The sequence below is a fragment of the Artemia sp. Qi Xiang Cuo genome, chromosome 13, assembly GCF_049724085.1.
Source record: "Artemia sp. Qi Xiang Cuo chromosome 13, ASM4972408v1, whole genome shotgun sequence".
Classification (NCBI taxonomy): domain Eukaryota; kingdom Metazoa; phylum Arthropoda; class Branchiopoda; order Anostraca; family Artemiidae; genus Artemia; species Artemia sp. Qi Xiang Cuo.
In genome coordinates, this window is record NC_142806.1 from 54,341,044 (window position 1) to 54,360,861 (window position 19,818).

At 36.0% G+C, this 19,818-nt stretch overlaps 1 protein-coding gene across 1 annotated transcript in view; it reads left to right on the forward strand.

The window, feature by feature from the left end:
* LOC148945433 (uncharacterized) overlaps window positions 1-14,748 on the forward strand; it is a 52,863-nt gene extending 38,115 nt beyond the window's left edge. The window contains exons 6-8 of the mRNA XM_089099041.1: window positions 5,319-5,490; window positions 7,819-8,001; window positions 14,544-14,748. Coding sequence (XP_088955167.1) covers window positions 5,319-5,490; window positions 7,819-8,001; window positions 14,544-14,748 — 560 coding nt within the window. The remainder of the gene's footprint in view (window positions 1-5,318; window positions 5,491-7,818; window positions 8,002-14,543) is intronic.
* The last annotated feature ends 5,070 nt before the right edge of the window (window positions 14,749-19,818 follow it).

The window sequence follows — 19,818 nt, forward strand, 5'->3', positions numbered from 1 at the left end:
CTTAATGCTCTATCGCATTCTTGGGATATTGAATCTATGCCAGTCTGAGAGTATAAATCAACCTCTTTTGATTTAGCTCAGTTGCAGAAGTAGTAGTATTCGTTAAATCCCTGAAAGTTTCACCTTAATACCGTAAACCATTGATGAGAGGACATTGCTGCATTCCCACGTAATACCTTTAACTTTACCTTGGATATTACGCGGATGCCCTTTTTACGAAGTGGATGAACCTAAACTATTTTGATTTAGTTCAATAGTAGTAGCAATATTAGTAGTTGTTTCCTTGAAAGTATCAATTTAATACCATATGCTGTTTCTAAAATGTTGCTGATGCGCCCATTTTGTCAATTTGCATGCACATATTGTTTCTTTATTCTTTTTTTTTATTTTTCTAAACTTTTACTTATATACCCATAGCCTTTTTCAAAACCGAGGATAAGACACGCCTCCTTTCGAAATAATTAATTAAAAAAAACTTTCCAAAAAAGAAATTATTCAAAGAAAAGTAAAGGCCATTTTAAACTTATGATCAGCAGATTCAAATACCTGTTAAAATCCAAACTCAAAACGGCCAGAAATTACTATTTAAGAATCAATGAACCGCAAAACGAACAGAAATTAAATAAAGAATCAATGCAAACAAACATACAATAGATACTAATGTAAACGAATAAATAAATCTTAAAACGACCGAAACTTATATTTAATATGCAAATCAAGCTTTAAATGAACAAAAATCACTACAAACAAGAGTTTGGGTATCGCCTCCATCTCTCACTGAAAAAGTCTAAAACCTACTGTGTCATGACGCTTTACTGAAAAGGAATTGTATTACAAATATTTTCTTTTGTACTTAATATTGAAAATAAACATTGAAATTACAGTAAAATTTTGAACTGATGAGCTTTCAGCAATTAATATCATTATACATCAAATATTCAGTTTAATTTATTAGTTATTTTTAAAATTGTTCAAGACCCCTAAAATTATCCCCTTCCTTAAGTGTAAAAATTTAAAGCCTTCTGCGTCATTGGCGCTTCACTGGAAACGAATTATATTCCAAATATTTTTCTTTTCCAGTTGTTACAGCATTGAAAATGAAAATTACAGTGAAATAAAATCTTGAACTGATGGATTTTTAAACAATTAATATCATTATATATCAAATATTCAATTTGATTTTGTTTATACTTTCCAAGACTGTTCAAGACACATATAGTTTTCAGTAAAGCGCCATGAAGCAGTAGGTTTTAGACTTTTACAGTGAGAGAAGGAGGCGATACCCAGACTATTGTTTGTAGTGAGTTTTGATCGTTTCAAGCTTGATTTGCATATTCAGTTTAAATTTCACTCGTTTTAAGGTTTTTTTATTCATTTACTTTAGTATCTATTGTATGTTTGTTTGGATTGATTCTTTTTTTAATTTCTGTTCGTTTTGGGTTTCATTTATTCTTTAATAGTAATTTCTGGTCGTTTTGAGTTTAGATTTTAACAAGTATTTGTATCTGCTGATCTTAAGTTTAAAGTGGCCTTTACTTTTCTTTGAAAAACTTCTTTTTTGGATTTTTTTTTTTTATTAATTATTTCGAAAGGAGGCGTGTTTTATCCTCGGCTTTGAAAAAGGCAATGGGTATATAAGTCAAAGTTTAGAGAAATAACGAAAAGAATAAAGAAACAGTATGTGCATGCAAATTGACAAAAGGGGCGTATCAGCATTATTTTAGAAACAGCATATGGTATTAAATTGAAACTTTCAAGGAAACAACTACTAATATTGCTACTGCTATTGAACTAAATCAAAAGAGTTTAGGTTCATCCACTTCGTAAAAAGGGCATCTGCGTAATATCCGATCTCTCCGATCTCCCCTCCGATCTCTTTTGACTCTTAAAAATTGAACCAGATTTTTTAATTTCCATTCAAATGAGCCATCTCTGAAGTTTATACAAGCATTCCTTCCATAAGAACCATATAACGCACAGGGGCACAACTTTCCGCACCTGCCCTGGGGCACTGGGGGTTGTGTCGACAAGGGAGTGTCGTTATTTTACCTTTGAACTATTTTTAACCAAATGGCTATATAAAATTTTTTATCGGGTGCATTTGGGGAAAAGATGCAATCTCTTCAATTTCAATTTCCAATCAAATGAGCCCTCTCCGAAGTTTGTACGAGTATCTCTTCCATAAGAACTATATATATCCCCAGAGCATTACTTACAACGCCTGCCCCCGGGCCCTTGGGGGTTGCGTCGACACAGGAGTTTTTCTTATCTGACCTTTGAACTATTTTTAACGAAATGGCTATCTCAAAATTTTTTATCGGATGGGTTTGGAGAAAAAAGGGTGTGTGCGGGGGGGGGGGGGATTAATTGCCCTTGGATATATTTTGACTCTTAAAAAGTGAACTAGAACTTTCAATTTACAATCAAATGGTTCCTCTCTGGAGTTTATACGAGCATCCCTTTCATAAGAACCATATAAGCCCCCAGGACAAAACTTACAAAGCCTACTCCCCGGGCCCTGGGGCGTTCCCTTGACACCGGAGTTTTTGTTATTTAATTTTTGAACAATTTTAAAAAAAATGGCTATCTCAAAATTTGTACGGGATGGGGTTGGGGAAAAAGGGGCCTGGGGGGGGGGCTAGTTGTCCCTCAATCTCATGAGTCTTAAAAAGTAAACTAGAACTTTCAATATCCAATCCAATGAGCCCTCTATGAAGTTTATACGATTACCCCTTTCATAAGAACCATACATGCCTTGAGGGGATAGCTTAGAACGCCTTCCCCCCGGCCCTGGGGGGTTGTATTGATGCCAGAGTTATCTGACCTTTGAACTTTTTTTAATAAAACGTCTATTTCAAATTTTTCATCAGATGGGTTTGGAAAAAGAGGGCGTGGGGGGGCGGGGCTAGTTGCCTTCGGATCTCTTTTGACTCCTAAAAAGTTAACTCTAACTTTCATTTTCCAATCAAATGAGCCCTCTGAAGTTTATACGAACATCCCTTTCATAAAAACCATATATGCCCCAGGGCATAACTTACAACACCTGCCCCCGGGCCCTGGGGTGTTGTTCCAAAACCTGAGTTTAGTTATCTGACTTTTGAACTATTTTTAAAAAAATGGCTATGTCAAAATTGTTATTGAGTGCATTTGGGGAAAAAGGAGCGTATGGGGGGGGGGGGGCTAGTTCCCCTCCAATCTCTTTTGACTCACAAAAACTGAACTAGAACTTTCAATTTACAATCAAATGAACCCTTTGAAGTTTTTACGAGTATCCCTTCCATAAGAACCTTATATTGCCCCAGGACATAACTTACAACTCCTGCCCTCGGGCCCTGGGGGGCTGTGTTGACATCAGAGAATTTGTTATATGGTCTTTGGACTATTTAATAAAAAATGGCTATCTCAAACTTCTTATCAGATGAGTTTGAGAGAAAACCTGGGGGGCTGTGTTGACATCAGAGAATTTGTTATATGGTCTTTGGACTATTTAATAAAAAATGGCTATCTCAAACTTCTTATCAGATGAGTTTGAGAGAAAAAGAGTGTGGAGGGGGGGGGGGGGCTATGTGCCCTCTGATCTTTTTTGACTCTTAAAAATTGAACTAGAACTTTCAGTTTCCGATCAAATAAGCCCTCTCTGAAGTTTATACGAGCATCCCTTTCATAAGAATCCTATATAACCCAGGGCAAAATTTACAACCCCCGCCCCCGGCCCTAGGGGGGGGGGGTGTCTACACCGGAGTTTTTGTTATATGATCTTTGAACTATTTTTGACAGAATGGCTATCTCAAAAATTTATTGGATGCATTTGGAAAAAAGGTGGGGGGGGGGGGCTGGTCACCCTCCGATATCTTTTGACTCTTAAAAGTGAACTAGAACTTTCAATTTTCAATCAAATGAGCCCTCTGAAGTTTAGACGAGCATCCCTTTCACAAGAACCATACATGCCCCCAGGGCATAACTTACAACGCCTGCCCCCGGTCCCTGGGGGTTGTGTTAACGCATAAGTTTTTGTTATATGTTATTTGAAGAATTTTTAACAAAATGGCTATCTCAAAATTTTATCGGATGTGTTTGGGAAAAATAAGGTGTGCTGGGGGGGGGGGGCTGGTCACCCTGCGATATCTTTTGACTCTTAAAAAGTGAACTAGAACTTTCAATTTCCAATCAAATGAGCCCTCCGAAGTTTATACGAGCATTCATTTCATAAGAACCATATATGCCCCCTGGCATAACTTACAACGCCTGCCCCTTGGGGGTTGTGTTGACACCGGAGTTTCTGTAATGTGATCATTGAATTATTTTTAACAAAATGCCTATCTCAAAATTTTTATTGGATGCATTTTGGAAAAATTTTTTTGGGGGACTAGTTACCCTCCGACATTTTTTACTCCTAAAAAATGAACTAGAACTTTCAATTTCCAATAAAAAAAGCCCTTTCTGAAACTTCTACGAATATTCCTTTCATAAGAACTATATATACCCCCAGGGCATATCTTACAACACCTGTCCCCGGGCCCTTGGGAGTTGTGTTGACACCGGAGTTTTTGTTATGTGATGATTGAACTGTTATTAACGAAATACCTGTCTCAAAATTTTATCAGATGCATTTGGGAAAAAAAGGGCGTGGGGGGGGGCTAGTTGAACTCCGATCACTCGACTCTTAAAAAGGGCACTAGAACTCTCGATTTCCAATTGAATGAGTCCCCTTTGAAGTTTATATGGCGACCCCTTCCATATGAAGTGCCTCTGGAAAAAAATTTAATAATAATAATAACAATAAAACATTGGAGCCGTATGGCTTTTACTATAGGCAACGCTATAGCGTTGCCTCTGAAACAAAATAAATATGATAACATACGACAACTTGTATAACTTATAGTCTTTGGCCCGAAGGTTCTCGTGGGGTATCTCATAGGTAGAGGTATAGTGGTAGGAACGTTCTATCATTTTGAGCTTAATCTCTATATCGAAATTTTTGCTTGGATATTCTTTTAGGGAAAGCAGCTAAAGAGGGTGTGGGAGGGGTGGCTTGTACACCTGTCGTTTTTGACTCTTAGACATGATGTTCGAAATTTCATACTCTGTTTGAATGAGCCACATCCGAAGTATCAACCACAATTTCTTCCATACGAAGTGATCTGGGGAGAAAAGCAAATACTAAAAATGCGCAGAGCCTGAAGGCTCACAGTGCTATTGTGCTGCTTATTATTATCAATTCTCTTGACTAACGTATAATAAAACAATTGTTGAATTTTTTCAGTAAGCTTTACTCTTGATTTTTTGTTTATGTCAATTTTGTTTATTTTTTGTTTTAGAAGTTGAAGTTGCTTTACCAAGTCACAATAAGGAAGACTTTGGTGTTCCGAACCTTCTTTTGTCTCCTAAACATGAAGATGTTCCTTTGGGTAATCTTCCTGGCTTTTCAGAACCTTTTAAACTTCAACCTGACACCCAAGAATCAGGTGCCATAGCTTTTGACTGCCTAAGGTATATTTCAAATATTTTTTTCTGTATAGTCCAAATTTTTTATTATGGGCTATGTAAAAAAACAAACTGGGACGGATCAGTGGACGACATCATGAATTTAGACTAATCTGAAGACCGAGTTTTTATCTTGGCTCATTTCATTGTTCTAAACGCTAAACCGTTTTTTTTTTGTTTTTTTTTTTTGGTATAGGAGGAACGTTTAAAGTCGTCACTTGAAAGAGTTTTGGTGAAGATTGTTTTCTAATAGCTAGAAAATAAAACTGAAAACTATAGTATTTACTTTATTTTATATATTTTTACTATTCTAGCTTATTCTAAGCTAGCTTATTCTAAGCTAGCTTATTCTAGCTTACTATTCTAACTTATATATTAAATGTTTTGCTATATTTTATAATATACTTTTAATATATATTTTCTTGTATAATATATTTTATACTATAGAGTATTAATTTTACCAAAAGCCCTAGACTCAAATAAAAATACACAGAACTTGTTTATTATCATCTGATTTCACGATAATAGATTATGATTTGGAAAAAAGTACAGACTGGTTTCTACTGCCTACCAGATGTTTTAATTATTTTATAACATACTTTTAATGTATATTTTCTTATAAAATATATTTTATAGTATAGAGTATAAATTTTACTAAAAGCCCTAGACTCAAATAAAAATAGAGAACTAAATTTTGTTGAGTTAAAAGTCAATTTTTTTTTTTTTCAATTTTTTCCCCAATTTTTTCAGAGTTAAGTCAATTGAACTTATATCTTCACGAAGAAAGTCATGCATGAAATTTTGGAGAGCTTAAAGTGAAAAATAGAAACTCTAGTCTAGCCTACTGTAAAATTGATGCATATGCTCATTAATGAAATTAAACAGATGACAAATATTTGCCTCAAAATGTATTATTTGTTTACATTTTTATCATTAAGAAATTTATTTGTTTTGTTTTTTTATCCTCTAAATCGTTTTCGTGTCGATATCCAATTAAACAATCCTATTTGTGTCAGTATTAAAAAGTGTTGAAAAAGTTTCTCTAACATACAAATAGTAAGCCAAACTATGGATTCTCATAAAAAAATGTAAAGATATACATTTTTTCCCATAAAAAAGACTATGTCAATAAAGAACAAACAGAAATTGATTAAAAAAAAATTTTAACACAAAACTAGCTATTCAAAGAAAAAATATTAAGCTACATTAAACCAAAAACGGGCAGAAATAAAGTAAAAAAATCTTCCAAGCGTAAAACTACCACAAATCACAATGAATAAATAGATGAAACCCTAAACGAACAGAAATTACAATAAATAACCGAGTCAAACTCAAAACGAGGGAAAAAAAAGTAGTACCAGCAACCCCCATGCCTGCTCAAGGCCAGAACATAATTTGTATTTTCCTGAAAAAGCCAATGACCATGGTTTGTCAGTCTAATACACACACACTGATATTTATTCCTTAAGGTTTTAGTGATTTTTATTTAATATAGTCAAAAACTGAAAATTTTTTTAAACTATTATGCTTTCAGTAAAGTGCAGATAATGTTCTGGTCTTGAGAAGGCATGGGGGTGGTTAATTGCTCAAAATGAACAAACTGAACTTTCAAATGAGACAAGATCCAGAAGAAGACCTGAAAGATTTAAATTCACTGGTGAAAATGAACAACTAAGACCATCAAATGTGACTAGACCAGTCTGAGAAGCTGAGGTGAAAGGCATTGAAAAAAATTATCTGAAGTAATAATAAACGATAATGAAAAACAAAGAAAAATATGTGGTTAAAAGATAAGTGGCTGTGAAATTACGAGGAGTCAAAAACGAAAGTGTAGCAAAAGAAACTGCAGTTACAAGACATGCCTTGATGGGGATCAGAACAATTAAAAAATAAAAATGAAGAACAAAGAAATAAAGGTGCAGTAAACTATGCAAGTGTTAATTAAAAGTTATTGGAACCCTACAGGTTTGTATTTATTCACTGTGGAGTCCTACATTTTCCCGAGAAAAGAATAGTCAACAAAGTTGATTCATTCGGAGGTTGCTGCTTGCTTATTTGAATTGCATTGTCACCTCCACAATTTCCAAATGAATTGGTTTGGCCTTTTATAGGATGTCACTTATTCTCTAAAGAGTTCCACAAACAAATCCAAAACTTGAACTCATATGTTGCTTGAGCTTCATTTAACATAACCGATGATCGAACCATCAATAGGCGTAATGTTTTCAGCTTCAAAGTAGCTGGACAAAGTTGTCACCAATTAAGTGGCACATCTATCACAAATCCCTCAAGGTGATTTCGAACCATCTTCATATAGCCAAATGAACTTTTTAGACCTGATAAAGCTGCTGAAAAAGGCCTTGCACATCCTTCAAATTATTGGATTTCTTGTAAAGTGCTGGATCACTTTGAAGAAATATTGCAAGACGCAAATAACTATGTCAAAGGTTACATGAAAATGCAAGAAGTGTGGAATGATGCAAATAAACCTGCTGATTTACTGGGACAACAGCGTTGGTTAGAAGATAAGAGACAATGAGAATCAATTTATAAAAGCCTGGCGGGTAACCGTGGCCGTGTGTAAAAGCCTGTCGAGTAGTCGAAGACCTTTATATAAGATAATCAAATTCCAACTGCTTCAACGTCTTGCGAGCTTTGAAAAATCACGGTTTATGACTGCTGATTGGTTGATCGGTTCAAATTTCTACATATAATATAATTGAGTTCCAATTGTATCTAAGTATTTATGAGCTTTGTAAATCATTTTTATCGTGAATTGTAACTACATTTGCTAGTATTTTGTTTCTGTGTTTGATCCTGTTTTCTTAGTTTCAATTGAATTTGATACGGGTATGATGTCGTATCAACTCTCTGTCATAAAGTTCTGTCACAGCTGTCACAACTCTCTGTCATATCTCTTCATAACTCTATTGAATGTGACTTCTTTGTAAGTAAACCTATTACGTAGAGTAACCCAAACAACACTATATAATGCACTAATAAAGAATCTGTTTCTTATATAAAAAATCACGATTTTTGGCTGCTGATTGGTTATTATTTTTATGTACGATATAATCAAGTTCCAACTGCTTCAAATAAATTACAAGCTTTTACAATCACGTGTTCTGACTGCTGATCGCCTTTTCTTTCTTCTCACTGCTGATAGGCTGATCAGTTATTCTTATGTATATATGTAATATAATGACGTTCCAACTGCATTCTACAGTCTTGATATATGAAACTGTTTTTTTTTCAACGGTTGAAAGCCAAAACAAGATGTGAAAATTGCGCAAATCATAAAATCGACTCATGAGCCATGACAGTCACGTGTTCTGAGAGCTGATCGGTGAACTATGACATGCATTGTTGATTTTGTTATTAATTCTCAAAAACGAATTACTTTCATCAATCGTTTTGGATCCCAGGGAGTTTGTGCACACTTACGTAAAACTTTCTGCTTTCATTAAATAATCAAAAATGAATAACGGTGTGAAGGCAAAAACAAATTTAAGTAATAAAGGAAGTCGGAGTTTTTACTAGTGTACTAGCTCTTTTTAAATAGAATCATTGGCAGCGCAATAGCGATGCGTAAGTAAAGAACGATGTTGCCACAACGTTTTTTTTTCATCCGTACCTGGGCACTTCATTTCGAAGGAGTTGTTGTAGAAACTTCAAAAAGGGCTCATTCGATTGGAAATTGGAGTGGCTAGTGCCCTTTTTAGTAGTCGAAAGTGATTGAAGGATTAAATAACCCCCCCCCCCACGCCCATTATTCCCTCAAACACATCCAATCAAAATTTTGAGATAGCCATTTTGTTCAGCGTAGTTGATTTCCAAATAGAAAATATGTTTTTGAGGAGGACACTCCCCCACAACCCGTGGGCCAAGTGTTTCAAGTTATGCCCTGAGGGCATGTAAGAACGATGTTGGCACAATGTATCATTTATTTTTTTTCCTTTAGAGCAGGGCACTTAGTATCGAAGAAGTTGTAGAAACTTCGAAAAGTGCTTAATCAATTGGAAATTGGAGTGGCTTGTGCCCTTTTTAATACTCGAAAGTGATTGAAGGGTAACTAGCCCCCCCCCCTACGCCCATCATTCCCCCAAACTAATCCAATCAAAATTTTGAGATAACCATTTTGTTCAGCGTAATTAATTTCCAAATGGAAAATGTGTTTTTGAGGAGGACACTCCCCCACAACCCTCGTGGCAAGGGTTTTACGTTATGCCCTGGCGGTATATAAGGTTTTTATAGAAGGCGTTGTTGTAGAAACTTCAAAAAAGGCTCGTTCGATTGGAAATTCAAAGGGCTAGTGCCCTTTATAATTGTCAAAAGTGATTTGACGGCAACTGCCCCCCCCCCCACGCCCACCATTTCCCAAAACACGTCCAATCAAAATTTTGAGATAGCCATTTTGTTCAGCATAGGTGATTCCCCGATAGAAATTATGTTTTTAAGGAGGACACTCCCCCACAGCCTTCAGGGCAAGGGTTGTAAGTTATGCCCTGGGGGCATATATGGTTTTTAGGGCGATAAGGCGTTGTCGTAGAAACTTCAAAAAAGGCTCATTCGGTTCGAAATTCAAAGGGCTTTTGCACTTTTTAATAGTCGAAAGTGATTGGAGGACAACTAACACCCCTTCCACGCCCAACATTTCCCCAAACATATCCATTCAAAATTTGTAGATAACCATTTTTTCATTGTTGTGGATTTCCAGATAAGAATTATGTTTTTTAGGAGGACACTCCCCCACAGCCCCCAGGGCAAGGGTTGTAAACTATGCCCTGGGGGTATATAAGGTTTTTATAGAACGGGTCGTCGTAGAAACTTCAGAAAGGGCTCATTCGATTGAAATGGCTAGTGCCCTTTTTAATAGTTGAAAGTGATTGGAAGGCAACTAACACCCCTTCCACGCGCAACATTTCCCCAAACATATCCAATCAAAATTTTTAGATATCCCTTTTGTTCCACGCAGTTGAAAGTTCAGGAAATTATAGCTTTGAGCAGGACACTCCCCCCCCCAGTCCTCAGGGCAAAGGTTATAAGTTATGCCCTGGGGGCATATAAGGTTTTTCTTGAAATCTTTGTCGTAGTAACTTGAAAAAGGGCTCATTTGATTGGAAATTCAAAGGGCTAGTGCCAATTTTAATAGTCGAAAGGGATTTGAGGGCAACTAACCCCTCCCCCCCCCACGCCCACCATTTCCCGAAACACATCCAATCAAAATTTTGAGATAGCTATTTTATTCAGCATAGTTGATCTCCCAATAGAAATTATGTTTTTTAGGAGGACACTCCCCCACAGCCCCCAAGGAAAGGGTTGTAAGTTATGCCCTGGGGGTATATAAGGTTTTTATAGAACGGGTCGTCGTAGAAACTTCAGAAAGGGCTCGTTCAATTGGAAATTGAAATGGCTAGTGCAATTTTTAATAGTCCAAAGTGATTGGAAGGCAACTAACACCCCTTCCACGCCCAACATTTCCCCAAACATATCCAATCAAAATTTTTAGATTGCCCTTTTGTTCCACGCAGTTTAAAGCTCAGGAAATTATAGCTTTGAGCAGTACACTCCCCCCCTCCAGTCTTCAGGGGAAAGGGTTATAAGTTATGCCCTGGGGGCATATAAGGTTTTTCTTGAAATCTTCGTCGTAGTAACTTGAAAAAGGGCTCATTCGATTGGAAATTCAAAAGGCTAGTGCCCTTTTTAATAGTTGAAAATAATTGGAAGGCAACTAACACCCCTTCCACGCCCACCATTTCCCCAAACACATCCATTCAAAATTTTTAGATTACCATTTTTTCATTGTTGTGGATTTCCAGATAAGAATTATGTTTTTGATGAGGACACTCCCCCACAGCCCTCAGGGCAAGGGTTGTAGGTTATGCCCTGGGGGTATATAAGGTTTTTATAGAACGGGTCGTCGTAGAAACTTCAGGAAGGGCTCATTCGATTGGAAATTGAAATGGCTAGTGCCCTTTTTAATAGTCGAAAGTGATTGGAAGGCAACTAACACCCCTTCCACGCCCAACATTTCCCCAAACATATCCAATCAAAATTTTTAGATATCCCTTTTGTTCCACGCAGTTGAAAGTTCAGGAAATTATAGCTTTGAGCAGGACACTCCCCCCCCCCCCAGTCTTCAGGGCAAAGGATATAAGTTATGCCCTGGGGGCATATAAGGTTTTTATTGAAATCTTTGTCGTAGAAACTTGAAAAAGGCCGCATTTGATTGGAAATTCAAAGGGCTAGTGCCAATTTTAATAGTCAAAAAGGATTCGAAGGCAACTAACCCCTCCCCCCCCCCTCACGCCCACCATTCCCCCAAACACATCGAATCTAAATTTTGAGATAGCTGTTTTGTTCAGCGTAGTTTATCTTCCAATAGAAATTATGTTTTTGAGATAGGCATAGCCCCACAGCCCTTGAGGCAAGAGTTGCGGGCTATACTCTGGGGGCATGATAGGTTTTTATAAATAGTGTTGTTACGAACACTTAAAAAAAGGCTCGTTCGATTAGAAGTTCCTTGGACTAGTGCCCTGTATACTATTCGAAAGTGATTGGATGGCAACTATCCCCCCTCTCACGCCCAGCTTTTCCCCAAAACACATTCAATCAAAATTTTAAGATAGCCATTTTATTCAACGTAGTTTTAAGTTCTGTAAATTAGGTCTTTGAGGATGACAACGCGTTGAGGATAGAACGCGTTGTCGTAGAAACTACAAAAAGGGCTCATTCGATTAGAAATTGAAATGGCTAGTGCCCTTTTTAATAGTCGAAAGTAATTGGAAGGCAACTAACACCCCTTCCACGCCCACCATTTCCCCAAACACATCCAATCAAAATTTTTAGATAACCATTTTTTTATTGTTGTGGATTTCCAGATAAGAATTATGTTTTTGAGGAGGACACTCCCCCACAGCCCTTAGGGCAAGGGTTGTAAGTTATGCCCTGGGGGTATATAAGGTTTTTATAGAACGGTTCGTCGTAGAAACTTCAGGAAGGGCTCATTCGATTGGAAATTGAAATGGCTAGTGCCCTTTTTAATAGTCGAAAGTTGTTGGAAGGCACCTAACACCCCTTCCACGCCCAACATTTCCCCAAACATATCCAATCAAAATTTTTAGATAGCCCTTTTGTTCCACGCAGTTTAAAGTTCAGGAAATTATAGCTTTGAGCAGGACACTCCCCCCCCCTCCAGTCTTCAGGGCAAAGGTTATAAGTTATGCCCTGGGGGCATATAAGGTTTTTCTTGAAATCTTTGTCTGTAGTAACTTGAAAAAGGGCTCATTCGATTGGAAATTCAAAGGGCTAGTGCCCTTTTTAATAGTCGAAAGTGAGTGGAGAGTAATTTACCCCCTTTTCACGCCCACCATTTCCCCAAACACATTCAATCAAATTTTAGAGATAACCATTTTGTTCAAGGTAGTTGAAAGTTCTGAAAGTGCATATTCATACAAATGAATATGCATTGTCAGTATAATATACATATACTGATATTTAGTAATCAAAATGTTAATATTATTTGATGTATTAAAGTTGTAAAAGTGAAAACATTTATATTTTTTTCAGTAAAGTGCAAATTATGTTCTGTCCTTGGGAAGGCATAGGAGTTTTGAGCCCAACTTATGTTAATTTCTGCTTGTTTTGAGTTTGACTCGATTATTTTTTGTAATCTCTGTTCGTTTTGGGTTTCATCTATTTATAGATGCTGATTTGTGGTAGTTTCACACTTGGTAGATTATTTGATTTTATTTTTACTCATTTTTCGTTTAATGGAGTTCTTTACTTTTCTTTGAAAAACTTATTTTGTGGAAACAGTTTTTTAGTTAATTACTAAGAAAGGAGGATATGTTTTCCAGGCCATATTTTTTATAGTTTCCCCTTGTTCTTTTGCTCAAAGAATCAGCAAATAAAGACAAACCCTTATATCCTTAGATCCAACTTTGACCTAAGGTTAATTAATTGCAAGTACAAGTTTTTCTTCTTTTCTTTTTCTTAACAGGGGGATATTTTGCTATTTGAATAGCAAAATCTGTAAGTAAAACATTCAATAGTTTTATTTTTATAATGCTTATATCAATAGACTTGAATTTGTTCAAGCCTCTCGTTTTGCTACTATTTTTTTCTTAATTTGTCTGATTTTTTGTGATTACTTAGGGATATATGATTTAAGAAATGTTATTATAGCGTTTTAGGTACTTTTTATCCCCCCCCCCCTTATTTATTGTAGGAATTGCAGATACTGCATCGAATAATACCAATACACCTAAGGAAGCTTCAAATTCTAATATTGGCTTGAATAGGAAAAAGTGTCAGAAAATACTATGAGTGCAGTATATGCGATAAAAGATATCACTTCTATTCAATATAGGAAAGATATCAAAGAATTCATACAGGAAAAAAAAACGTTTAAAGTGGTTTGTGTCAGAAGAGTTTTTCTCGATCGGACTCTTTAATTATACATCAAAGACTCCATACAGGTGAGAAACCTCTTGTCGAAGATGACATAGAGCCAGATCTTAGGGTTGGAGGCAACATAGTTTTACATCTGGTGAGTACCTTACCGGAGAAAATGAACTACAAGATTTACTTTGACGACTGGTTTTCGAGCTTGAAACTAATGAGTTTGCTCAAAATTACAGGATTCCCTTTTATTGGTTTATGGGTACGTTGAACAAAGTGTGACTGAAGGGCTACCCGCTTCTCGCAGATGGTGAAATGAAAAAACAAAAAAGAGGAACTTCCGATTACAGGACTGACAGTCATTCTGGTGTTATTGCAGTGAAATGGTTAGATAACAACACGGTTTGCTTGGCTTCAACGTATGCTTGAAAAACGCCACAGGATACGTGCAGACGCTCGAACGTTAAGAATAAATCCAGGGTTGAAGTTTCAAGGCCAGCCATTGCTTATGAATACAACCGTCATATGGGTGGCGTAGATTTACCAGACATGCTGGTGGAGATGTGCTGAACGCATCTTCGTTCACAAAAATGGTATATGAGATTCTTCTGGTGGCTTATTGACACAACAGTCTGCAATAGTTGGCTTCTTTTCAGGTCAGACGTCAAAGCGCTCACTTCACGGACAGACGAACCGATGATCTTGAGAGCCTTCAAGTCTGAAGTTGCAGCAGGGTTATATGCCTCGGCACGTATGATGCCCCAACGTAAACGTGGTAGACCATGTCGAAGAAAGTCTCAGCCCCATTCGAAGTCGCAATCGAATCCGACCAGCAATTTCTCCTCAAGCCGATGGACTTGATCACTGGCCAAAAAACACTGAAAAGCAGAGCCGCTGCAAACAGTGCAAATCAGGATATACCACTTTTGAATGCAAATAAGTGAACTTCCACTGTGCCTTACTGACAAAAACAATTGTTTTAAAGCCTTCCACAACAAGTGAAAATGCTCTATTTTTATATACTTGAGAGGTTAGTGTCGTAATTTTGCAACATGGTATAAAATTTACCATTTTTAATAAACAGTGCAAAAACATTTTTTTTTTTTTGTCAACTGTTTGACCTAAGGATTGTATGGAAGGCGTGGTAAATTTTTCCTAGTATTTGTTCCTATAGTGGCCTGCCAAGGGTTAACAGAGGGATATTTTTACTATTTGAATCACAAAATCTATAAATAAAAATGTAAATAGTTTTATTTTTATAATCCTTAGATCAATAAACCTGTATATGTTCAAGCCTCTCGTTTTGCTATTTTTTTTATGTTAATGTGTCTGATTTTTTTTTGTGATTACTTTGGGACATATGATTGAGAATATCTTATTATAGCGTTTGAAGTTTTTTCAATCCACTTTATTTTACTTTTATTTTAGGAGTTCCAGATACTTCACCGAGTAACACCAATACACCTATGGAAGCTTCAAATTCTAATATTGGCTGGAATAGGAAAAAGTGCAGAAAAGATTATGAGTGCAATATATGCAATAAAAGATTTCATTTCCATTCAAAATTGGAAAGACATCAAAGAATTCATACAGGGAAAAAAAAGTATAGATGTGATGTGTGTCAGAACAGTTATTTCTCGAAATACTCTTTAATTAGACATCAAAGACTGCATACAGGTGAGAAACCTTATAAATGTGATATGTGTCAAAAGAGATTTTCTCGATCGTCCTATTTAAATATACACCAAAGACTACATACAGGTGAGAAACCGTTTGAATGTGATGTGTGTAAAAAGTGTTTTTCTCAATCAAGCAGTTTTTATAGGCACCAAAAAATGCATAAGAGAGTATTTTCAATTTAAGTCGAATCTGAACTGTCATCCACTGTTTTTACTTGGCGATTTTAGGTAGAAAATCGGTAGATGGCTTCAAGATTGGGTAGAATTTTCAGTAAGAATGATTTTATTTTGTATTATGTTTTTGGAGGTGTTTGAGCAATTTGCGAATAAAGTACCACATTCTAAACGTTCAGAGAGCAGATCTACGCGAGCCAGATGTGATTCCGGAAAGAAAAACAGGATTTCGTCGATCAATTTTGTCAAACTTGACAAAGGGCAGCAGCTAGAAGCTCGAAAAAATTATGAAATATATTTGATTTTGAAACTAAATGTAGTTGTATTTCGTTCAGGCCTTAAAGCTGTTTGATTAAGATATTTTTCTTCATCAATCCCTACTGTTTATTACTCTTTCACACTCCACAGGACAGCCCGCTAAGTTCAGGACGGTGAAACAAAATCCGGACGAATTCCGGACACCAGGCCTTTAACCATTGAGTTTGAGTTAGCGGATAAACTCTTCTTTTTCTACCACCAACTCCAAACAGTTATTCACGAATGATAAAGGTAAAACGTAAAGTTGCAGCTCCTTAATATTCATTTAATTGTAAAAAATGTATAAAGATACGTAGAAAAAATTTCAATGACATATACTGCATGACATTCATTAAAACAAAGGGATTTCTGTATTCACGTTTGCCATCCATTTCTCACCACTTTAAAACGGCTGAAAAACGGTTTAAGACCAATTTACGAAAAGCAGTAAGAACGCACTCTAAAAGACTGACGGGAATCAAAACGGAATTTCACCATCCGTTTTTGTTCTGCTTTTATGTTTTTTGTATTGTATTGTGAGTTAATTAATTAAATTAAAGAACCTGTCGGTTCACTATTTTGGTAAAAATCGAGGTTGGAAAATGACAAAAATGAAGGGCCTAAATGGAAGGGGAAAACGGCGTTTTTCTCTGAAAAACGGACAAAAAAGGCTACACGTGAAGGAAATAAAAAGTGAGATAAACGACGAAAACGAACGCAGCTAATCCATTTATCGCATGGCTTTTAATGTGAACATTTCACTCTGATCGTGCGGTAACTCAGCTGCGCTGGCAAAGGCTACTACTCCTTTTAGCCTCTTTCTGAGGGAGTGGTCAAGTGTCACTGTGTCTGCTGTAACTCCGGTTCGTTTCATTCCAAGTTTCGTCTGAGTCGTGGAAGCCAGAGTTACCGTTGCCAAACAATTCCTTCTCTCTGTCTTTACTTCCATGTGTAAGCTACGAAAATAAATCAAATGTGTCACCAGAAGCCTGTTTTGACCCGTTTTGTTAATTCTGAACATTTTTAATCATACATCTTGGAGATTAAGGTCCACTCCCAGTTACTTGGCATTCACGGTAATAGTCCCCTTCCTGTAGAATTTCAAAGCTTGTACAAGTCAAAGGACATTTATTTATTCCATTAACAACCCGTTTACCCTAACCTAAGGTAGGCGGGTTGATAACATAGGTGAGGTATTTAAGATTAAGTTTTAGGGTTGAGATTGCCATCTGTTCAATTCTGTTCAATTGTTGGTATTAATTGGGACCTGGAACCAACTGCAAAAACCAAAGGAGCAGAAAACAATTACAGGAATGCTATGTGGATTAATATAGCTCTTGAGTTTATAGCTGACAAATTAAGACTGAAAATAGGACAGGGGCAAAAAATTTTCCTTCAATCCATCCATTGCCTTTAGTTCTATAGAGCAACTGTACAACGTTGGACCACTTAGAGCCTACTGAATCAGCTTGACCCACATAGTACTAGTTATTATCCTGTTTCCATCTTGGTGCAAGCCGACACCTGTGGTTTGTTTATGGATTGAAATAATTATTTATACAGCTGTTCATGAACTCTTTTTATATCCTTCAAATTATTGGATCTCTGGTAACGCAATGGATTTCTTTGAAGAAATATTGCAAGACACTAACAACTAGGCCAAAGGCTACATGAAAATGCGATAAGTGGAGGATGGCGTAAATCCAACAGCCTCGGTTAGAAGATAAGCGACAATGAGAATCAATTTACAAAAGCGTGCCGCGTAGCCGCGCGGAGACCCGTGGCGAAGCAACCGGGCTCTTGGTACTATATATATATATATATATATATATATATATATATATATATATATATATATATATATATATATATATATATATATATATATATATATATATATATATATATATATATATATATATATATATATATATATATATATATATATATATATATATATATATATATATATATATATATATATATATATATATATATATATATATATATATATATATATATATATATATATATATATATATATATATATATATATATATATATATATATATATATATATATAATATATATATATATATATATTACGTTTTTTTTATTGTACCTTTAGCTTTCGCCTCAGCTTGTCTTTCGTCATTATGAAGGACATGTCGCCGAACCTTTGTTTCTTTTAATTGTTCAGGTGGTGGGACAAGAACTTCTTCTTTTGTCCCGGTTTGTCTTTTTTCATTATGAAATACACATTGCCGAACCTTTGTTTCTTCTATTTGTTCAGGTGGTGGGACAAGAACTTCTTTCTCTTTCGAAGATTTATCTAGTCCAGGTTTTTGATTTTCAAAGGTACAGTAGGCATTGATGTATACCTTTTTTTCTTTTAATTGTTCAGATAGTGGGACAAAAACTTAGGATAAGATAAGATATTTATTTCAAAAAAGACTATCACAAACCCCGGAGGGCCGAAATCACATTTCGGAGTCATAAAGAAAAATCATAAAAATAGCACAACAACTAAAAAACTGGCTAAACCATGCCAAAAATAGCAATATCAGAAAGGCAAAGTCATTCATTAGTAAAAAAAAAAAATTTAACGGCAAAATGTAAGAAAGTTAAAAGGTAAAAACTAAAAAAGACTGAGATAAAATTAGTGTTAAAAAGGCCTAAAAGGGAGCAAATAAACAAGGAGGATGGAACAAAAGAACCAAACAGACACAAACTTGGGTATCATCAGTACCAAAAATAAAAACAAAAAAAGGGAAAACTGGTGGTTTATTTGATCTGTAATGAAGGGGACAATGGGTTTTTCATACCTGGAGGTTAAGCAATGGATGGGGGACAAGATAGGGACGGGTCCAGAAACAGTACGTGGCAGGTGGTGTCTGGATATGGAGTGTCTTTTGGTGAAAATGTTTTCCGAGCGAAGGTTTATTATTACATTTTTTTGCAAAACGGAGACACAACGTTCTTCTCCTGTGCTCAAGTTTTTTTTCAGCTTGGCCTTTTTTAGAAGGAGTGAGTTTAAAATCATCGCAATCATTACTTCTTTTGCCTCTTGGGACAAAAACTTCGTCTTTTGCGTTTGCTTGTCTTTTGTCATTATGAAAATTATATCACCGAACCTTTGTTTCTTTTAATTGTTCAGGTGGCGGGGAAAAAGCTTATTTTTCTTCCAACAATTTATCTAGTCCAGGTCTTTGCTTTTCAAAGGTATGTAAAAATCCAAATCATCGTCGCTATCATTTTGAATTCGTTTGGTTCGTTTTACCTCGGCTTGTCTTTTATCATTATGAAATACATATCGCCGAACCTTTGTTTTTTAACAAAGGTATGGTAGCCATTGATGACCTTATCCATGTCAAAATCCCAAACCTGATCATCATCGCAATCATTTTCAATTTTGACACGTTCTGATTCTCGCTGTTCAGGTTGATTTTCATTTACTCGCTCACATTCTCGGTGTCGCATCTCTTCTAACCACGTGTGTCTGCTTTTCATTTTTATCTCGCTCACATGCTTGGTGTCGCATGTCTTCTAACTGCGTGTTTCTTTGCTCTTCATTTTTGACACGCCGCCGCTTTTCTTCAACCGTGTGTGTCTTTGCTTGTCATTTTCAGTTTTGACTCGCTCACATGCTCGGTGTCGCATGTCTTCTAACTGCACATTTCTTTGCTCTTCAATATCATTTTTAACATGCTCTAATTGTCGTTTTCGCATGTCGTCTAACCGCCTGTATCTTTGCTCTTCATTTTCATATTTGACACGTTTT